The 22,253-nt window shown below is 39.9% G+C and overlaps 1 protein-coding gene across 2 annotated transcripts in view; it reads left to right on the top strand.

Annotated features, from left to right (window-relative positions):
• LOC140939203 (laminin subunit alpha-like) overlaps positions 1-22,253 on the top strand; it is a 36,643-nt gene that overhangs the window by 4,358 nt on the left and 10,032 nt on the right. For both annotated transcript variants that reach the window (XR_012165614.1, XM_073388773.1), the window contains exons 7-42: positions 222-321; positions 1,153-1,228; positions 1,354-1,798; positions 2,239-2,382; positions 2,927-3,063; positions 3,453-3,517; positions 3,917-4,067; positions 4,163-4,303; positions 4,468-4,551; positions 4,919-5,002; positions 5,192-5,287; positions 5,613-5,696; positions 5,791-5,921; positions 6,489-6,600; positions 7,200-7,319; positions 7,824-7,948; positions 8,459-8,539; positions 9,033-9,226; positions 9,669-9,775; positions 9,995-10,172; positions 10,306-10,452; positions 11,811-11,965; positions 12,290-12,394; positions 12,655-12,766; positions 13,405-13,751; positions 14,447-14,563; positions 14,819-14,979; positions 15,633-15,771; positions 16,341-16,452; positions 17,169-17,495; positions 18,024-18,178; positions 18,532-18,690; positions 19,202-19,332; positions 19,664-19,817; positions 20,293-20,411; positions 21,117-21,285. Coding sequence is in view for 1 of the 2 variants with exons in the window: in XM_073388773.1 (XP_073244874.1) it covers positions 222-321; positions 1,153-1,228; positions 1,354-1,798; positions 2,239-2,382; positions 2,927-3,063; positions 3,453-3,517; positions 3,917-4,067; positions 4,163-4,303; positions 4,468-4,551; positions 4,919-5,002; positions 5,192-5,287; positions 5,613-5,696; positions 5,791-5,921; positions 6,489-6,600; positions 7,200-7,319; positions 7,824-7,948; positions 8,459-8,539; positions 9,033-9,226; positions 9,669-9,775; positions 9,995-10,172; positions 10,306-10,452; positions 11,811-11,965; positions 12,290-12,394; positions 12,655-12,766; positions 13,405-13,751; positions 14,447-14,563; positions 14,819-14,979; positions 15,633-15,771; positions 16,341-16,452; positions 17,169-17,495; positions 18,024-18,178; positions 18,532-18,690; positions 19,202-19,332; positions 19,664-19,817; positions 20,293-20,411; positions 21,117-21,285 (5,264 nt within the window). In the remaining variant the exon portion in view is untranslated. The remainder of the gene's footprint in view (positions 1-221; positions 322-1,152; positions 1,229-1,353; positions 1,799-2,238; positions 2,383-2,926; positions 3,064-3,452; positions 3,518-3,916; positions 4,068-4,162; positions 4,304-4,467; positions 4,552-4,918; positions 5,003-5,191; positions 5,288-5,612; positions 5,697-5,790; positions 5,922-6,488; positions 6,601-7,199; positions 7,320-7,823; positions 7,949-8,458; positions 8,540-9,032; positions 9,227-9,668; positions 9,776-9,994; positions 10,173-10,305; positions 10,453-11,810; positions 11,966-12,289; positions 12,395-12,654; positions 12,767-13,404; positions 13,752-14,446; positions 14,564-14,818; positions 14,980-15,632; positions 15,772-16,340; positions 16,453-17,168; positions 17,496-18,023; positions 18,179-18,531; positions 18,691-19,201; positions 19,333-19,663; positions 19,818-20,292; positions 20,412-21,116; positions 21,286-22,253) is intronic.

Raw genomic sequence — 22,253 nt, 5'->3', positions numbered from 1 at the left:
ATTACAAAGGTGCTTATTAATACATGTAATATTTTGCAGGTGTTTTTAACAAGATGGCTGTAATAGAATTATTTTCTGTTAGCAAGTCAAAAGTGGTGACTGGGTTCATGTACAGTGTAGTTGTAAAAGGGGATTCCTTTACTAAAACAAAAGAATGTATAAATGACACCATCTTAAAAATGTAATAATGCTGTAATTCTTAAATTCAATTCTCTTTTAAGAGTGTGACTGCGATGTTGGGGGTTCATATGGTCCAGTATGTAATAAGACAACTGGTCAGTGTGAATGCAAAGGGAACATAACTCAGCGACAGTGTAACAGGTGAGAAGCATAACTATGAATCTAAAAATAAATGAACAAAATAACGAGAAGTTAAAAAGTACATGTACCCAATTAATTTTGAGGAGGATGAACTAGCTGCTTTATTTCTGTTTCTTAAGATTAAAATGAGTTGCAAAGTGCATGTAGTCAATTTAGTTTTACCTTTTGAAATAACTCTGAATATGAAATACATGTATAAAGTACATATAATAGTTTTGTTTTATTATTGTCTTGTATTATCCATTCAAAGAGCATTTACCAGTCATCACTGGTAAGATGACCTTTGTACAAGTTTCTCCCTTGGGTCATGCCTGAGTCATATTGAAGCATGCACTGTGTAACAGTACACAACTTTCAGGAATGGCCAGGGGTTGGAGATTTCCCCCAGTTACTATGAGCATGACTCCTGGCTACTTTACAGGAAACAAAAGGAAAATAGAGCCAAAGGAGCTTCCCAGCTACCTAGCCATTCCCTTACTCATTTACTAATTGCATATGCACAGCAACTTGAAATCTTAGTGATGGAGCCCTGACAGGGTGCCTGTAGCTTCACCAACCATATTGCATTGTCCTAGTCCAGTTTTCTCCTTCCTCTCCCCCTTCTCTCCCTGTTTCTATCGCTTGTCAAGTTTTTGTGATGGGTGCCTGGATGCCTTCCATGGTGGCTCAACTGATGGCTTGGTTGTAGGGATTGCTCTCCATGGGAGTGGCACTCAGGGGTCTAGGGGCTGCTGACTGGCTGGCCTCCAGTGTACACCAACCTCCATTTAGCATGTAATGCGGTTAAGTCAACTTGTTAATTAAAGGATGTGTTTCTTTTTTTTTTGTTAGCCCTCGAGATGGATTCTACTACCCAACTCTGCACTTCATCAGTAGTGCAAGCTCACATATAGTTACATCCCAACAGGTATGAGCATTTATCAGGTTTACATTATTTTAATTGTTGATGCTAACATGCCGATGTATCCCAACATTAGCTGGCAAAAACCCAATGACATTATCCACAATATTGTTCAATTTTTTGTGTTGTAGGGAAATAAAACGTGGACAACAACAGTGAACATTGTTCAAGGAGTTAGGTCCAGTGGCTTGTTTACTCTTATTCTCTCCTACACGAGTGCTTCAAGTGTTGTTGTAGAAATCAGTACAGGATCTAGATCTGCTGAGGTGTCCCTCAGTAGCTGTCCTCAGCGCTGTTATTTCAACTTGTCAACACTGTTTGGAGAAATGTCTCTCAGAGGTTCAGTTGTTGTAAATGTGACCTATGGAGCATCTGTAACTCAGTTTACAGCACTCAAGATAGTGGCCTTACCACGAGAATTTTATCAGCCATCAATACTTCAGAACTCAACAGGAGAGGATTTCTTGGCCAACTGTTCGGTCATAGACAATGACATGGGAGTTGGGACTGACAGGGAAGAGTTTTGCCTTGCACAAGTTTTCTCCCTTGTAGTCAGTTATCTTGGGAGAGCTTTGCGTAAGTTCATCATGTACCAGAAATTGAAATATTATAGAATGATCTTTATTTTTAAACTACAGTATATCTTGAGCGATCTTGGTAGAATCTTCAGAAGTTAAGTTTTGTCAAGATTTTATGTCTTATTTATAATTTTATGTATTTTATTAGTTTTTAAACCCCCAATAATACACCTTGTTCACCCTCCAAATTTTGCACAATTCATTGTTTTCAAACGTTGTTGGGAATATGCAGCCCTACCATTCCAGCAAAATTTGACAGCAATCGTTCATGTTAAATTTGGGGGGCAAATAGAGTGTATTATGGCCCATGGGAAAATAGACTTCTAGAATACAGTTGTCACATTCACTAAATGTATAATTATTTGCATACTTTTTCTTACATTGCTACATGACTGTAACTAAATATTTCTGTTATTCTTGCTTGATCATTGCTTGTAGCATGTGAGTGTGATGGAACTGGTTCAGTAAACAGTACATGTCAGAAGTACGGGGGTCAGTGTCATTGTAAGCCTGGAGTAACAGCAAGGACCTGTAACCAGTGTATTCCTGGATTCTATAATTTTTCCTCACAGGGTTGTTCAGGTAAGATATTAAAATCTGAATAAGTTAGTTGTCTCACTTGCAGTTATTATACACATTGAAAACTCACTCTTTACAGTGCAATTAGACAATATGAAGGTTCCATTTGATGGCCTGGGGCTTTGGCAGCTACAAAACACAGGTCACAAGTGCATGTCAGTGGCACTCTATTGATAGATATGAAACTGAGATAAGTAGTTTCCCCTTAGATTTCAGATTGTGATTAGGGCTAATATCAGACATTTTTAGTGTTGTTTATTCGCCGTGGAACAGTGACTTGTGACCTGTAACCTGTGACCTGCTATTTGTAGCTGCCACCTGGGCTAAAGTGATTAGCTAGTTTTTGGGGATTGGTATAGTTGTCTCTATGTTTAGTTAATCATGCACCAGTGAAAAAGTGGATAACTGATTTACAATGCACCTTGGTCAATCAGATGATAGAGTAATACTAAACTACAGGATGGAATATTAATTTTTTTGAGTGATATGTTTTTGTTTTTGAAAGCTTAATGACTGACTGAAAATTTGTTTTGCTAATTTTTTTCAGCTTGTGGTTGTGATGGAGAAAACAAAGTTTGTGATTCCAGCACTGGGCAATGCGTGTGTCCTCCTAACACTGTGGGTCGTACATGTGGCCAGTGTAACTACACTTACTGGGGATGGAATGAAACTGTTGGTTGTCAGGTAATGTATTTATCTTGTTCCAATTTGACACGCTCAATGGTGATGCAGTAGTTCACATTGTTCCACAGATAAAGACAGAAACTTAACAAGTAAGAATGCCAACTGGCCTGATTTGCCTAATATCGCTAAATGTAATTTAATTAGGCGAGGTTAAACACTGTTAAGGACAATTCATTTTGCTTGCATTTCCATTTGTGTACGGTCATTTGGGCCATTTTAAGGATAAGGAGTTGAATTCAGGACTACCAAGAACAACTCCAGCTAGCGGCCAGATAAGGACTGCAGAGTTGTAGTGGTGTAGCTTCCTAAACCCAGGCTCCATCATGCTGCCTCGATCTGTTGGAATTGCTCAGATTACTGTAATGTATTTATTTATTTATCCTTAATAGGCATGTAACTGCAGTACAATTGGATCGAGTAATCTCCAGTGTAATCTCACCTCAGGAATTTGCAGGTAAAGTGAATTACTGATCACCTCGAACTCTTGAAACCCCATGCTAAAGTTGCCTTTCTTTGTGAGAGTTTTGAATGCCATCCTTATCAAGGCCTCTTTATTTTCCCAATTCAGCCACACAAAAAATATATAAAATATTAAATTATTTTTTAGAACAATCATACAATCTGGGAATCCTGTTAACATTTTCAACTGACATTTACACAACTGTAATGACCATCCAAACAAACAGAAAGAAGCAAATTAAAACAAGTGATAATTTATAAAAAAACTGCTTGATGGACGTACAAGTATGCGGAAGGATCTTTTTGTGTAAGATGCTCAGCTTGAAGGCCAGCTCTCGTTGCTGACGTAAGATAAGATGTCCTTTCTTCACATATTTCTGTTTATGTTTGACAGCTGTAAGCCAGGAGTGCAGGGAGATAAGTGTTCAGAGTGTATGGATGGCTATAAGAATTTCTCCAGTCAGGGTTGTTCAAATTGTTCCTGTGATGGTAGAGGTAGTCTGAGTGAAGTGTGTGATAAGCCGTCCGGTCAGTGCCCTTGTAAGGTGAGTTTCCCTTTGGGCAGGCTTTAAAAGTGACTTTCTTTGCACCATGTTTACTTCATCTCTTTTATTATTATTGTTGTTTAATTTTTCTTCAGAACAACTCTGCTGGTTTGCTGTGTAATGAGTGTAAGAGTGGATTTTTCTATCTGACAAGTCGTAATCCCCAGGGATGTACAAACTGTGTCTGCATGGGAATCAGTTCAAACTGCAGTAGCACAATGGATTATAGAACACAGGTAGTTGTTATTATTTGTTAGTTTTCTTTTTTTTGAATGTTACTGGTAATTCCTGAAAGACTTGAAGAGGTTGTTAAAAATTGAACCATGATTTCCAAGAGTTCTTTTTCAAGCATTGATTCATCTTTGGCTTCTTCTGTAAACTATCATCTTCTTTGCCATAGAGAGAGGTTGACCTTGGTGTTTGGAGTTTGGTATCAGCAGCTGGTTTTCAGAGCTCTGTTCAACTATCTGAAGTTTCTGTCATGGTAAAGTTTTTCATTGTTGGATTTTCTATTAATGTTAATAAGTCACCTGTGTTGATGTTTTTTATAGTGTATTTCTTATACAGAGTTCCTGTGGCACATTATGAAACAAAACCTCTTGCTAAGTCCGTCTACAAGCAAGCACCAAATTAATTGTTCTTGCCCCCCTTTTTTTACCACAACTTGAGTATGTGACATGGTTGGTCTGTTAAAAAAACCATTGCACTTCTGGTAATTCGTTGAGCCCATTTGGGGCCCAGACAAGGAATCAGTCCTGACTTGCAGGCAGGTTACTTTTGTACAGTTGTATCTCAATGTGATTGACACTTCACCATCTGTATAATACATGTATCTTGCTTTATGTTTGTAGAATGTGAGAATGATTGCTGCAAACATCTCAACCAATGAGACCCTCTACTGGAAAGCAGCATCAAACTTCACTGATCACAGTTTGGTAAGATTACACCTCAGAGGTTTTTTTACATGCTCAAGCAGGTATTCTTTGAAAAAAATTGTCTCAAACTTGACTGGACAGATCTTGTTCGAAACATCTGCCTGGGAATTTTTCATCATTTTGCTGTTGTTGTTTTTGTTGCATAGGAAGACATTCATTTTCTGCATATAATCATTTGACTGTTTTTAGGTTGATGCTTATGGTGGAAACCTGAGTTTCAAATTGTATTTCAAGGAGTTATTAAATGGAACACTACACTTATCACAACCAAAGGTTATTCTGAAGGTAAAGTCATATTATCATGTTAATAGTAGTGGGGCAAATGAAACATACATAGTGAAGGATCATGGGTCTAAGATTTTTTTTGAGTCCATGTTTCACCTAATAAAAGGGTAGTACGTATGTTGTGAAAGAAGGTGAAGTGGTATAATTTTCTGGGCATTTTGCTCGCCTGTGACCTTCATCTACACACTTTAATTTACACCTGGTATTTATTTGTCTGCAAACGCTGCTATAGTCTGCAGAATGGTCAGGATTTTATTATTAAAGCATCTGCAGGGCTTTGGTAATTTGACTTTCATCAAATGAGTCCTCCCAATTTTTTTTATAGGGAGTCAAAAACATCTCAATTGAGCATGCACTAACGTCTGTGCTAGCTGACCAAGTAGCCACCAGAACAATATTGATGAAAGAGGTAAATATTTAAATTATATGTACATGAAGCTGAGTGTGTACTTTATGTCTTTCACCTTTAAACCATCTTTTGTTTTCCTTACTTTTTTTTGCAGAGTTCTTGGTCTCATAGTGGAAGTTCCGCACCAGTGACAAGGGAAGAGTTTCTTCTTGTCTTGGCAAAACTTCAAGGGTTACATATAACAGCATCATTTTACTCTGACGGACAAGGTTTCTACCTTACGAGGTAGATTGAGCTAGGATAATTTGCATTTGACCTGCATGTTTATACATTTTACATTCTGGAATATTATGTTGAGAATACTTACAGGTCATTTAAATGTGAAAAATATTGAAATAAATTAAATTAAATTAAATTAATAAAATATTATTCTAAGAGTTAAACAATGAGCTCTTATTGACTCATCGCAAGGGAATCAGTTGATTTTGTGAAGCTGAGGGCAACATATCCAGAAACTCCATTTGAAATACAGTCAAACTCTCACCTCTACTCAACTGCCATTTTTTCGGCAGATAGTCCATACATTCACTGTTGTTTCAACCTCTCTACGATGGCCACTTTCTTCTGTCCCCAAAGTGGACGTTGTAGAGAGGTTCAACTGGATATGTGAAAACAATGTAATTCCCTTGCCTTGTCACAAAGGTGAAAACCAGGGATAAGTAAGTCTTGAACAAATGCATTAGAACTAGTCTAAACTCCAAAATGCTAATAATATATTATCCTGTCACTTGCATGTTAATCTGCATGTTATTCAGTCAGTAAGCACAAACTAAAGAACAATGTTGTTTGCAGTCTTGGTGACTTCAAAGTCGCTGATGTAGGTCCTGCACCATCTGTTGCGGGCAGAGCTTACGATGTTGAGCAGTGTAACTGTGGACAGGGATATTCTGGATTGTCTTGTGAGGTAAGTGAGTTTTAAAAAATAGTTACCATAGTTCTAAACAACTTCCATTCTTCGGGAAAAATGTTATGGTGATAGAGGTTCTATATCATTAAAATGATGTATGTTAATATAATAAAGGCATACTTCCTGTGGTGACCCTCAGGGAGCAGAAATGGTGATGAGAACTGGAGGAGACTGTTTACAGGAATGGTTTTTGTAAACAGCGAGTTAGGCTCGATTAGCAGCTGCTTTTCGGAAAATAAGCTGCCATGCTCCTCCCCTGAGGAGTCTATTCTCGTGAAGGACTGGGAGAGCGGGAGAAATTGAGTTTTGTGGAAAGTTTAAATGGTATTTTGTCAACGCATCTTCCGTTCTTGCTGGTACTTGCATTGTACCGAGAGCAAAAAAAGAGAACAAAGTAAGCATTTGCCCTGTTTTGAATAGTGTGAGAGCACTGCAGAACTTACTTGAATATGTTACAAACAAATTATACCAACTTGAGGTTAATCTTGTTAAAATAATACAATCATTTGCTCCTTATGTAAGGAGATCACACCAGCACTAGATACCCAGTATTATATATTTTGTTGTTCAGCGTGTTATCATTTATCTTAAAACAGCGTTGTGCCAGGGGCTATCACAGAGTGAATGTATCAGGGGACTTTTATCTTGGAAAGTGTGAGCGGTGTAACTGCAATGGACACTCTGATGATTGTGACCCTGCTACTGGACAGTGCTTGGTGAGTGAAACTTTTCTCCTCTAACTTGATAGGAGGATGTTTCTTTACGATGTACTTCTTTAATACTTATTATGGGTTATTCCATTAACTCGCTGAAATAGTCAGTTTATTGTAAGCATCTGCTTAAATTTCTCAAGTGTTGAATCAAAACAATTGAATTTCCATTTTTGGGGTTGGTTTCTCTTGTGCTAAATTAAACATCCTGCAATCAGCAACAAAATAAGTTGAGATGTACTATGCCCTAAAGGGGAGGGCCTCTCTGACATTTTTCCAACTTAAAAAGGGGAAAATAAAGCTTTCCTTCCCCCATCCCCTCCGTGCAATGTTGTGCCACTCTTCAAACTACCTGTTGGAAACGACAGACACCCCAACTTTACATGGAGGCGAGGGGGGCGTGGATTATTTTGTTCTCTGAAGTTACGTCATTTCATTTTGTCGTGGATTGTAGCTGTACAGTTGTGTTGTTAAAGCTAAGGAAAGCTAAGTATGTCTGTTTCCTAACAGAACTGTCTTCACAATACCACTGGCTTTCATTGTGAGATCTGTTTAGATGGATTCTATGGTAATGCTACTGATGGAACCCCTGGAGACTGCAAGAAGTGCCCCTGTGAGAGTCCAAGAACTACAACGTGAGTATTTTGCGCTTAATTTATAAACTGTAATTTCATATTTCTTGGGTAATAGCATTTGACATTTACGCTTTAACATGTACTCATTCATCAAACTGTCATTAGCATTAATCATTGGGCTTGTGCAGGTTCTTGTTTTGTTGGCTAGTTTTGTGGCTTAAAGAAAATAAGAAGCAGCCTCTCAATTTTTTTCTCAAATTTTCACAGTGATATTCGGCATAAATACCACAAGTGACGTTTCGAAATTGCTTTACGTAATTTCACTCTCCTATCGGCTCGTGAAATTTTTGACAATTTTGAAATATCATGAGTGGTATTTATGCAAAATATCACGCACAAATCATGCTATTATTTGTTTATACTACTACCCGCAAAAGGTTTGTAATTTTCACATGTACGTATTTCAAATTAAGCTGAAATACAACTGCTCTAAGCCAATCAAATTGCAGAAATTTCTCATGTGGTATTATAACTATAGTAATTGTTGGAGTGCAAATCTGTCTGTTCCAGATCCCTTTGTGTGGGTGATGCTGATGGTCAACCCAGGTGTCTTAATTGTTCTGAGGGGTATCAGGGCGATATTTGTGAAAGGTAAGAATTTCAAAGTAATTTGTGGTAAACTCCTGGTCTGTATAAGTGCTACTCATAGCACTTGATTTGTATCATCTTTTTAGAGATCAAAGCATTGATACACGTGTATTACATGTCATTCTTGTGGACATAGAATGAATGGTTTCAGAAAATAACCACAACCCACTTTCATGATCTACCCAGTCAAAGTGTTTTTTTAGCTGTATGCAGGATGACCAAAGCAGGAGGCAGCAATGGCTTAAACTTGTGTGGTTTTCATTTAATGGTATTAAACTTAAGTGTTGAGTAGCCGGCAAATATTCCACTGGAAGCGGAAAACTTGTTAGCTCATTTTGACTGGGCTGTTCACCGCAAAATCCTTCTGTTTTCCCCCTTAAACGTGCTTTTTAAAAAACTTTGAAGTCCCCACTCGCTGTTGGTATTGCCAAGGTGTATGTATGCACGTTGGTCACAATCACACAGTACCCAGATTAGAAGTTGTGTTATATTTCAGCTGTGTGGAGGGATTCTTTGGTGAACCTATGATCCCAGGAGGAAACTGCTCAAGGTGTCAGTGTAACAACAACTCGGATGTGTGCAATACAACAACTGGTGAATGTCTTAACTGTCAGTACAACACTACTGGATTTAACTGTGAACGCTGTGAGAATGGAACATGGGGTAATGCCACACAGCAGCAATGTCAAGGTAAACTGATCTAGCGGACTAAATTGTTTAGAATCTTGTTCGGCCGTTAAATTAAGTTGTAATGAGCTGCCATTGTAGATTAGTCTTGAGAGAAATCTGGGAACCCATGCCCCGCACGTAGCATAGGTGACCATAGGTCCCCCCCCCCCCCCCCCACCCTACCCAGATTTTACGTGGCTTGCTTCATAAACCAAGGTGAAGGTTACATGATGAAACATGGCTACCTTGGAAAGATGATCAACCCACAAATTTTTAGTGTAAAAAAACTGAGTGACTCGCTATCAAAACAATTAATGGCTAAACAGGGAATAGCGGAGTTTGTTTTGGCACCTCTTCGTCGTTAATGACTGTTTTCCTTTGATGAACGCTACCTTAATATCTTAATTAGTTATGTTAATTTACCTCTCTTCTCGTGTATGTAAACTATGTTTTTTCTTTCCAGCTTGTACCTGTGACGGTATTGGTGCGTTCCACAACGTTTGTAATCACGTGACTGGCGACTGTGTATGCAAGCCTTACGTGACAGGAATGAACTGCTCAGCATGCCAGGTAAGGAATAGATAATATTATTAGGAAGCAGGGTTTTCGGTAACATTTGGAATTGCCGGATGCAGGGGTTTAGCTGCTGGATTTGCACCGTTCGTGCAGGAAGAAAAAAAAACCGTTGAAAGGTCTATTAACACCTAATATATTGCTGTATAGTTCATATTTTAGACGTCCGTTAAGCCTTTTAAAAAAGATAATTCTTGCAAATGTACTCTCTTGCAGCCGAACAGTTACAACTTTACCTCAAGTGGCTGCATGGCGTGTGGTTGCAACGAATTTGGCTCAAATTCACTTCAGTGTAATGATTCAGGAATCTGTGAGTGCAAAAACCACACCCTTGGCGTAAAGTGTGACTTATGTGAGTGGGGATTCTTTGGGCTTCCTAATGCCACATGCCAAGGTAGGGAATTTTACTGTTTCTTTTCTTACATGTATTAACTTTGCTAAATCCATTCGGGTAATTGTAACTTTTATTTTATGTACAATTTTTGGATGAGGACGCAGACAGTTTTTTGTTATATGATAATTTCCAGAATGTGGTTGCAATGAGACTGGTTCTAACAACTACACAAGGTGTGACCGCAGCACAGGCCAGTGCTACTGCAAACCAGGCGTAACAAACCGACTTTGTGATCAGTGTTCGATGCAGCACACGAACTTCTCAGGAAACGGCTGTGATCGTAAGTACAACAAAGCGTAAAAGCTTTATTACTGTACATGAACCGTACATGAACTGTGAATGACTATGGTTTGAGGATATTGGCAGTGTATTAGTGAAAAGTTTTGTTCTCCACAAACCAAGTCTGACTTGCAATGTGTCCTCAACAAAGACAGTAGCTAATCGAGTAGAAAAACAAAGCCTCTCACTCAGACGTTTTTTTGGCTTGTCACGCAATCCTCCCCAAATCGTGACGAAGTCCTACGTATTTAACAGTGTTCTGTTACCCTCTGACCTTATATGTCGGCGAGAGACAGTGTTAGTGGAGATGCCATGTGACCTTGAAGAAGCCAATGAGAGCCAGTGCAGTTGGGGGAAAGTTCTACAGTAGAATCCCGGGGCTCTTTCCATTTATCAAGAAATTCCGGCTGGGATGCTAATAGAAAACATGTTTCCACTGGAGAATTCCCGGGAATAAGTGGAATTTTGAAAACGTAGCCCTGTTTTCCCGTCGGAAACTTTCCGGTGGAAATGCATGTTCCATTTACGAGTTTTCACAAGGAATCACCAGTTCCAGGCTATTCATGGCAATATCTCTGCCACCATTTTGAATTTTTGGGACGAGAGCATAAACGAATGGAACTTGTGTCAAATGGAACACGTTCTTCACTCGATGGACCTTTCCATGGACGTTTCCGAAAGGTTTTGGTAAATGGAAAACGCCCCCCGATATTCTAACCAAACCCAACTTCCTTTCACCAGTCAAACACTGTAATTGTATGCCCGATTTTTCAAACCTCCCGATAATTCGAACTCAATTACCTTTCCCACTGTGGCTCGAAAAATCGGGATTCCACTGTAGGTAGATATCAAAAGACATGTTGCAATTGTCAATGAAAAATGTATTTACATTCGGCGGCGCTGAACGTAGTGGCAGTGACAGAGAATATAAATACTTTCCTATTGGTATGAACGCACGTGAGTCGCTATGGCGTTAATTGACTCTATTGGTTTTAGGTATATAAGCCTTGACAGTTGTAATGTATTCATCTCAGCTCTCGAACTATCAACTATTATTTTTATATCTTACTTTATTCATCTATCGATTGATTTTTTACCTTTAACCCCCAGCGGTTGTAGGACCGCATTGCTTGGGGAAAAGTCGTGAATATAAAAAGGAGTATTCGTGTATAGGGAGGGATTGTCAAAACTGATAACAATGAATAGCAGTCCTTTTAGTAGAAATTGCAATGCATAGCATATTGCAAGAAGTACAACAGGTGCACAATATGGTGTACTGCCTGTGAGGAAGTGATAAAAAGTTTATGTATAACATGGTAAAACTGTCCAAAAAATTGGTTGTTTTTTATTTGTCTGTAGCGTGTCCACTTTGTAGCAGACTTGGATTACAAGCTGACATCAACAAAACACTTTTGGACCTAAAGGAAGCCCAAGCTAACGCAGATAAAGTTTCTAACCTAAAAGATTTATGGCCAGAGTTGACTAAAGTGGAAGGACTTATTGATGACGCTGAGGTTTGTTTTTACACTGTCAGTCTGTGATACCAGCAGAATGACCTAAAATCCAAAAGAGTTGCAAATCCCCACCTTATAGAACGCATTGGACGAACAAATTCAGCAAAAATAGATGGGAAGAGGAAAATATGCTTAGGTTTGTCCGGTGTAACAATCTCAAGGGCGATTGTTATAATTTGTTGACTGGCTACACGTTATTCTGAACGGCTAGTGTCCTACATATCATGGAGTAATTATTTCAAGTAAAAGTGAGATAACCTTACGTCAGCATAATTATAGTTTGTTTACTCTTTTAAGTAATCAGTTAACTTCGTTGTTTTTCAGGCCTCAGAGAAAGAATTTGATGACGTCGTGAGAGGTCTTTCTAACAACCTGACTCAACTGAAGGATAGTCAGCTTAACAGGACAATAATTGATATCCAAATCTTGGTAAGATGCAACATAATATATTCTACGATTCGGTTTTCTTTGGGCCTGGCACTTGTGCTTTGTTGTCTTTTTACTATTTGCCTAAACCACGTACGTAAAGTATTGTATATCCAAAAAGGCGTTAGTAAAGTTATAAGTGATGATGATGATGATGATGATGATGATGATGATGATGATGATGATGATGATGATGATGATGATGATGATTATTTACTATGACTATAATTATCAACTTATTTTGTGCTTTTTATTGTTTTTAGTTGTCAAACGCATTACAGCAAAGTGCTTCTTTGCAAGCCAATGTCACTCGAGAATTGAACCGTATTCGAGAGCTGAATACTAATACCCAGTCTGCGAAAGACAATGTTACAGGTTAGCGACTAAGTAATATCACTGTATTAGCACTTTCACTCCCCGGCAGAGTCTTGTGAGGTGGTTCTAACTTTTGAGTCTGTTGATGAAACATTTGTTGTTACCATTCAAGTGAAACTTCTTCGGCAGTATTTTCGCAACGTGCTATATGTAGCGTTTTACCAAATGAAATCTCACCAACGGAAAAAATCGAGTACATTGAGGATGATAAAGGTGTCTGCGAGCAACCTCTTGTTAGCTTGGGGGAGGGGGGTAAGGATAGGGAAAGAAAAGCAACCGGAGGTGGCCTCAAACGGCAAAAGATACAGATGAGACCAGCGGAAAAAAACTGTAGTAAGCCGCCGCCTTAAGATCGATCTCCACCCATCATCATTTTTCATTAAACTTCTTCGATGCAGACATTTTAATTTCTGAGACGTGACGAAAGTGCAAGCCCTCGTCTTCATGCTCGTAATTAGCTTCCAGCTGAATTGGACTTTTATTGGCTTATCATTATTGACTTAACTGGATCACGTTGGAGGTGAAACAAAAATATCTTTCGTTGGTTTTGGTTATTTTGTAGACTGACACAGTCATTGTATTTGCTCATGAGGGCATTGCTTAATGAAGTGAACTTGTTTGTGCTGTTTTGGTTTCAGCTCTGAATGCCACCGTTTCTGACGTATTGACTCGACTTACAAGTCTAAAGAGGCATGCTGATAATTTATTAGCTGGGATAAATGGCATTATGAATAGGACGTATGACAATGAAGTGCGGCAGGCTGATGAGGAGTATCGAAAAGCGCGAGATGTTTCCGCATTGGCCATGTCAGCTAGATTCAACGTAACAGCTCAGGAAAACTTGAGAAAGAACTTAAACGATACAGCGGTGCAGCTAGAAAGAAGGCTTCTTGTTTCGATGGGAGAGTTCGACCAATTAACAAACAGGGCCATAACTACGGCTGTTATCACGGATGATGCCGTTATTCTTATCAGTCGAACAAAGGTGTGTTCACTGCATTGTGATTTTGTGAAGTGTAAACAACGCAGACATGACACTATGGTCACACTCTACCGGATAGCTTTTGCGCCGGCGCGAAAACCATAGCGGATAGGACTTCTGTTGAGTTCACACACGAGAACTGTGATTTCGGCGCGATTTCTGTAAATGAGCGAAGTTACGCCGCGCCGACCTCATCTCTGAAGTGGAGAGTTACATATCAGATAGGTGTTCAAACTAAACCTGATAGTTTTTCCTGCGTGTCGGCAGGAAAAGCTGTCAGGTATGGTGGGAATATATCCTAAATGGTAGATTTTCAAGGTATTTCTTCAATCTTTGCTGCTGTCAGTTATTTAACAATTATTCCTCGAGCCCGAATGGGCTCTGAGTCAATACCCCATGAGGCCGAAGGCCGAATGGGCTATTGACTCAGAGGACATGAGGGCAAGAGAAATGATTGTTTTAGTAAAATCCAACTAGTTGGTCAAAAATATCAAGACAAAACAACTTTAGCTAGCAGAACGTGATTCAGCCGCCACTGTTTTGGTTTCCAAAGCCGGCGCTTTTCGCTACTAGTGGGCTATAACATATAGTAGTTCAACCAATCAGAACGCAGCATTGATAATAGACCACTAGTTGGATTTTACTAAATATGTTTTATTTCTTGGTTATTTAATGTTTGTTTTGTTTTCTTTTTACAGAACTTGATCAGTGAAGCAAGGAATATAACCGATCGAGCACTTCAGTTACTTGAGACAGTTCGCGGGATTTTAAACCGCAGTGACCTCTACGTTTCCACAGGACAAAACAATTACGAGGTACGGACTACATGAAATAAATTTTTTTCTTTATGATTGTTTAGATGTTGGTTTCGCTTTGCTGCAAATACGATAGAAAATATGCAATTTAAAGGAATTCACTGAGTTATCAGCAAAGAATGCCAACAGTACTAGTGGTCAGTGGTTGTTTTGGAGGTGCATGTGCATTATATCCCAACATCAGCCAGGAATCGCAGTAAAACACGAATTTAAAATAATGTAGTTGAATTAGTCATTGCTGTTGTTTGTTTCCAGGATGCAAGTACTCGTCTGGGCATCTTAAGAGAGAATATGACCACATTGGACAACTCTCTTCAGGCTCTAATGCCTGAATTAACTGCTGCAAATCAGAGTGTAACTGAAAACGCCACTAAACATGCGGCTAATCTTACAGCTGAAGCCAGGCAACGGCAAAGGTGAGTTTATTTCGCCGAACAGAAACGAATAAAACGACTCGCTATTTACGGTGGTGCAATAAAAAAATAAAATGGTAAATAAATCAATCAAATGTTAATGTAATGATAGACCATGATAGCCTTTCTCAAAGCCTGTTTCCGGTTCATACTGGTTCGATGCTCGTCTCGCACTTCCTCGCTCGCTTTTGTCCTCGCGCCTTCGGCCGCAGTCGACTTAAGGCAAGTCTAAGGTAATAATGGTGTAAGCTGATTTTGAGAAGATAAGCAAGGATATGATCATAGACTAATGATAATGATGATGATGATGACGACGTAAATCGCACCGTTTTAATGGCGATTATGATAATGGTGATGATAAAACAAATAACGTCCACGACATCAGTGAGGATTTTTATGATGACCCAACAACAAACTTGGTTGACGACGATGATTACGTTGATGATACTAACTATGCGAAGTTAGCCTGCGAGCAGGCTCTCCATTTTGGGAAGTCGCGAGAAGTCACGCGAGAGTAGCACGCGAAAGGAGACGCGGGTGCAAGGGACTCCTCTCGCGGCTTGCTTCGCTCGCCAAAAATCAGAGGAGAACTTCCTCGCATGCTTCTGCAAAATTATGACGATGCGATAAAAGTATGTTTTTTATTTTGTTTTCAGTGTTTTTAACACCACCCTGTCTCACGGAGCGCGTGCTGTTGATGCTATCAAAACGTTTGAAGAAGTAGTACGGCTCGGAAATCAATCGCTTGAAACTTCCCAGCAGGTCAACCAGTCACTGCAAGAAATTATGACCAGGGTGAGTTATAACAAACTCTCTCTAGAAGGGTTTCATAGCATGCAGAACAGGCGTTATTATTCACGCCCCCTCCCTTGCGCGTGTCTCGCGCTCCACGCCCGCTTCGCGCTTTGTTCGCCTGAAAAGCGCGAAATAATACCGCCTGTTTTGCAGGCTACTTTTAAACCAACCAACCACAGGCTACTTTTAAACCAAATCCAGAAATGCGATATTTGGGAGAGAAGGATGAACAATCTTTAAAAGTAACAGCAATCGCTGAAAAAAATCAACAAATCAATCAGTATTCAAAGGAAAGCAAACAGAGAACTCCAAACATGAAACAACTGAAATCTTGTGAATTAATCCTATGAAAGTAACTTGTTTCCCTTTCATCGGTGATTTTTTAGCCTTATTAACCAGTTGCACTTGTGAGCAAAAATCGTTTTTTGTAATTATTTTATTATTTTGTCGGAACATGTATGATGCGTAGTCTGGCTAACAGTGAGTATGATTCTACTGCAGCGACAAAATGTCCCTCTTGTTTGCATGTAAGACTTAAATGAATTCAATTTCTGGTTAATTTATTTCAGCTTCAGAATGTAACGCGAGTTAGCTCCGATCTTCAAACAAGAGTTGCTGATTCAAAAGACCAAAGTGAAGAATTTTCCAACAATACTTTGGCCAGGGATGCGAATCTAAGAGGTAAATTATTCGGGGTTTTTGTCAGTCGTAATTCCATATTCCAATGGTTCTATTACCTCCCATAATATAGCACGTAGCAACAAGCATTCTGTGCATTCTTATTAAAAAATAACTAACGTATTTGTGGCGCAGCTGCATGTAGTTTTCGCTCAATGAACTGATGTGTAGTCATTGAACTACTGGTGTGGCTATTGATCTGTTGTGTACTTATTGAACTGCTTTGTGGTTATTGAACTAACAAAAAGAAAAACTGGTTTATTTTTTTACTCCACCTAGACGGATTACATCACCTACCTGGGGTCCCCCACCTCCATGTAAACAGGCCCTAAGATTCCATGACGCGACGGCAACGAAAACGTCTTAAAAAACAACAGGTTTAATAAGAAAAACAACAACTTCACACGTGCATCACGCCATTTTGTACGTTTCTTTGCCGTTTTTTGAACGACTACGACGCCTAATTCCGTGTTTTATGGAGGACGTAAACAAGCAACGACGAAATTTTGTTTCGCTTTCTGAACTTGAATATGGTCCCTTGGAATTCAAATTCAGAAGGGTTCGCAAACTCACTTTTGCTGTCGCGTCGTTAAATCTCAAAGTCCCTTATGGCACAATGTTCTTTCTAGTGCCCATTAGGCTCAAGCGCGTGCTACGCATGCTAATGCTTTACGTTTTTCAAAGTGAAATGTTTACTTAACTTAACGCTCTTTATTTAGGACTTCGAGCCAATGTTACCTCATCAAACCAGACGTTCACGGACGCTGTAACGACTGGTGATTCAGTGGATTCTCTTTACGGTACTTTAAAATCTCAGCGAGACACTCTTGTACAAGCAGCTGAGTTGGGAAGTGGTACACACTCCGTCCTATCTAACGCCCAGACTGCTAGCGACTATTCCAACGAGGCACTGTTCCGCGCCAATCCAGTTAATGGTGGCACTCCAGCCTTGCTGGATCAAGTCAACAGACTTGAGCAACGGATGAAGGCAATTAACCAATCAGCTGAGAAAGCTGCAGGTCTCACGTCCAAGGCATTTGCAAATGGTAAGCCTGTGTATGTACAATTTGTTGGTAGTTATCCTGTGCATGAAAATTTTGAGCATTCGGAACCCCGGATTAACTGTCCTGAATCACACACCAACGTGATTTCTATCTACTAAATAAAAACAACGTCACTTTTTTCTCGTGATGAAGGGGGGGGGGGGGGGGGGGATGGGTGAACTTTAAAGTACTGTTTGAAGTCCTGATGGTAATTTTGTTTGCGCGTTTGAAGGAAATTGTGATTTGTCGGATTTTCTTCACTAAATTCACTTTGCCAAAGAAAAATTTCCAATTTGAACTTGTAGAATCCCGATTTCTCGAACTCTCCTTTTTTCTATATTCCCGATAATTTGGAACCCAGTCAATTGACCTTTACCAGTAGTCAAACACTATAATTTTACACCCAATTTTTCCAACCAATTCGCTTCTCCCAACGTGTTTCAAAAAGTCTGGTTCCATTGTATGTGTAAACCGATTTTTATGTTTGAAGATTTTGTGCTAAAGTATACTGTATTTGCCTACTTATTACAGTGAAAAATGCAAGTGCATCATTGGGTGGGGTGGATAGAGCAGTGCAAAGAGCGGATGAACTGAAAAACCTAACAGCTAACTTACAAGCCCAGCTCAGGCAGAACATGTCAGTGTTGGAGGAAAAACTAAGAAGAGCTAAAGAATATGTGGCTAAGGTAGATAAATTAAGTCTTTACTGAACGTCGAAAATACATAAATGTGCACATCATTAATACACTTGTATGTGTTGACGTAAAGAGACTTTTCTTAAGCTTTGTTCATACTCTGGCTTTTTATACAACCGCAATGACAACATCTCTGCAAATATGGAACTTTTGTAAATTTGTAAATATCAGACTTAAACTCACGGCGAAGAAAAAGCTAAGATTTGCCATTACTTAAGAGCAGAGAAATAATAGCTAGGGAAAAGCGTTGTCCACTTACATCCATTAACAGCCCCACTGGCCTTGCATGTAAAAATTTACCAGTGAGTTTAAGTGCATTAGTTAATCTTTTGCTTGTGTTTCAGATTCGTCTTGCTCTGAACGTTCAAGGGAAAACCGCTGTACAGTACCGTCCTACATCTCGTTTAATAAACACGACTCGTTACACAGAGATCTCGATAGACTTCAGGGCGACTCGTGTCCAGGGCTCGCTCTTTTACCTTTCTGATGGGTCAAGTAGCAGGGTGAGTGTGCAGTGATGTTACGCAGCGGCAGCCAAGTGAAATATTCCTGAGGGGTCTTTAGCGTCACTTCCATGCCCTTGTTTTTTACTATTTTTTCATCTTTAAAATTCTCCTTTTAGCCTTTTCATCGTTTTTTTTTTCTGTTCGTAAATTTGGTATCTTGTTTCGTTGTTGACGTTTCGTCATATTTAAGGAATTTCACGCCTGTTTTAATTTGGCGGAGGCGGAGAACCACCCCATATTTTCTTTTCCGTTGCTCTTATGTCGCACGTTAATATTTGAAAGCTTCAGGTTAGAGTAATCCTTCAGCTTTAAAGACAAGCTGGGATGTAGACAGCCCCAGAATTCTTTGCGACAGTTAACTCGACCCAGTTTCCCTCTCGTTTCTATAGTGGCGCATGCGTTGTGGCAAAAGGTCCGCAGGGAAAAGTTTTTTCATTACTAGGTTGTAAACGAAAATTTAGTACCTTTTGCTGGCAGACTTTTCACTCAGTTTTCCTTTCTTCCGCAGTCTTTGGCTCTAACTTTAGAGAGTGGATCATTTGTGAAGTTTCAGTACAACCTTGGCACGAATCCTATTAATATCATCAACTGGGCTGTTAGAGTGTACCCTGGTGACTGGTATACTGTGTATGCTACACGGTCAGTATCTTAAATAGATGGCATGTAGCCTGAGAAAACAGCAGACATTTCGCGACGCCTCTACCGGTTTCCCCGCGCGCGAGACGAGGAACGAGTGCAGAAATTCCACAACCGCGTTTCCAGGGTCCTCTCCTACTCGGCCCTGCGGAGCGAGAGGGAGAGAGAGAACCTGGGAACGAGGTCGAAAATTCCATTCTGATGACGCCTTACTACCCAGATCTGGGTAGCGCTTTTGATTGGTTTCCACGTTAAAGTAGACCTTTTTCACTCCTTATGATAGAGCTATTAAGTAAAATTACTCTGAAATTGGGGTGTTTTTGTTTCTCTGCAGATATGAGAAAGACGGACGGTTGACGGTGACAGATCACAGAAGAAACTTCAGCCGTACGTACGAACCCAGCACAGACGTTATAGCAAATACCTTGACTACTGACTTCAAACCTGATGATAATCTTTACATTGGAGGCCTGCCTACTGGAGCCATGGTGAGACTTAAATTGATGGTGTAGCTCTTGAGCTGTTGTTATCGTACATAATATTTCACTCCAAAAGAAATGGATGCAGGTGTTCCGATATCTTAGTCACGTTGTTTGACATGATATATTCCAGGGTCATGTTGTTTGACCTTTTCTATTTGTACTGTTTACTCCATGTTTGTGTCTTAGAGTTTCGCCGTTAAGTCCGCGGCTAGGCGTGTATGACCATACAAATAAATGCCGTGGTTGTTTTATGATTCTAACAGCAGTTTGTCTTTCGTTGCTTGTATATCAAAATGTTCTCAGGAAGCTAGGTCAGAAATGTTTAAAGTCCGCAGCGACATAAATTGCGTCCGTAGACGATATAACAATACCGGCTTTTGGTCCCATCGTTACGCTATTCTTGAGAAATTATTAGGTTACATCAAGATGATGTATGTAAGGTGTCATTGTCTTATCAGAACCGCATTTTGTTCTGTCTCAGGAAAACAAGACAGACCGCTTCTTTGACGGCTGCATTGACAATGTTGTGCTTAACCAGGAGTCGCTGAATTTGTGGGAACCAGTCAAGGTTGAAGGGAACCGCTCATTCTGTTCCAGAAGGTATCGGCAATTTGTAATAGGGGTCATACAGTTGTAGTCAAATTTGGTGTTCGTTATTAGTCCTGATTATTGGCCATTTAGAGGTGGCGCGTCAGACTGGGTTGGTGTTGTGTCGAACTGCACTATGGGACGAATGGGACCCAGTTTGCTACTCAACTTCGTGTAGGCATTGTAATAAAGGAAGCGATAGTATCCCCTAAACAGTGCCATTGGGCAATTTGTCAGCGCACTGACCCAGTCATACGTGCACCCTTAAAATGTCCCCACACCGACACCTTATTGGGTATATTTTTCCATACCAAATATGGTGTGACGCCCCTTATGCATGATTACGTCAGACAAGCAAATTTCGCGAGCAAGCCTCTTTTGTAAGCAAAATTCTTCGCCTGTTTACTCTTTGTGCATGGATATTCTTTTGGGAATTTATGTAAGAAAACTTCGCAATCAACATTTTCAAAACAAAGGCTTGGTGGTGAAGTTTGCTCGTCTGACGTAAAACATGCATAAGGGCCATGTTGTTACTATGAGTGCAAAGCAAACGTTTTTTGTTCTCGCGGGGGGGATTAATCATACCTTTCTTCACTAAGCTTGCATGTGTAAGTAGTTGTAAAGATTCGTTTTAATTTTATCTTGAATTAAACAAGAAATCGCTTTATTATTTGTAGCTATTTAAAGCTAACCTATTATCATTGTATGCTGTTCTAGACCTCCCGATGAAGTGGACCTTATTCCTGGAATCAGTTTCTTTGGCATTGCTGAAGGTCATGTGAAGCAGAAGATGGGAAGCTTTAACATTACTGGCGAGTCAGAGATGGAGTTCCAGTTCAGAACATTCCTTAAAACGGCTCTTATTACTATCGTTTTGAACGGCCAGGTTGGTGTCTATGCAATACGTTAACGTTATAAAGTGTGTTACGGTATAAAGCGGATAACTATAGGTTAGCGTCCTTCATTTCAGACTTAATTGTTATTTTCATTTTTTCCTCACGGACTTAATAAAAAGAATGTGTTTTTTTTGGTGGGATTAGTGTAACAGTTGCTCTCCTAAAGAGAGACAGATCTCGCGTACGCCTCAGTTCAGTTTTTTAGTTTCCTTCATAAAAAACCCTTACGAGTGTTATTCACAAAGGTAGCTGAATGAATGAATGAAGAGTCGTGGATGAGAGGACAACAGACGTGCCCTCTTACAATACATTTTAACATGTGAACAGTATGCTCGGACGTCAACATACAAAGGGGCCACTGGCAGCCGCTCTCAGTCCATTTGTGAGCTTACTGTACCCACCCAACCCATGATGTGAATGATGTGATGACTGAAGGTTGACCACACCACCAGGGTCTACGTCCCCTTCTCTTTTCGAACAGTGGTGTGGGTTGTTTTACGTCCCACAAGAACCAGATAAGTGTAAGTGTTGTGAGACGGGACCTACGGTTTTTCGTCCTTATTTGAGAAGACTAGAAAGTCTAACCGTTTGCAGATGTCATTACAAAGGCAGCACTTTCTTCTCAGTTATTTAAAGACCCTGAGTGCTGGTCCGGCCGGGGTTCGAACCCGTGACCTCCCGCTCAGCAGACTGGCGCTCTCCCAAATGAGCCAACCAGGCGGCGGTTTCAAGTTATTGATGTGGAGTTTTAAAACAATAGAATGCTTATCGGGCTGCCCTCACAACAGGCCTTTTCTAAGTTGCTCCAAGCCTCTGTACCAAACCACTGATATGCAATGATTTTTTATTTTCATGCCAAGGAAACTCTTTATCACAAGAAAGGTTTGTACTTAGCCTCGTTTCGAAAGTGAGCGTTTTTGGGACTCGGAAATGGCGTATTTATGGTCTCTAAAGTTCT

This window comes from Porites lutea, chromosome 5, assembly GCF_958299795.1.
Source record: "Porites lutea chromosome 5, jaPorLute2.1, whole genome shotgun sequence".
Lineage (NCBI taxonomy): Eukaryota > Metazoa > Cnidaria > Anthozoa > Scleractinia > Poritidae > Porites > Porites lutea.
This window is presented reverse-complemented; position numbering and strand designations above follow the sequence as displayed.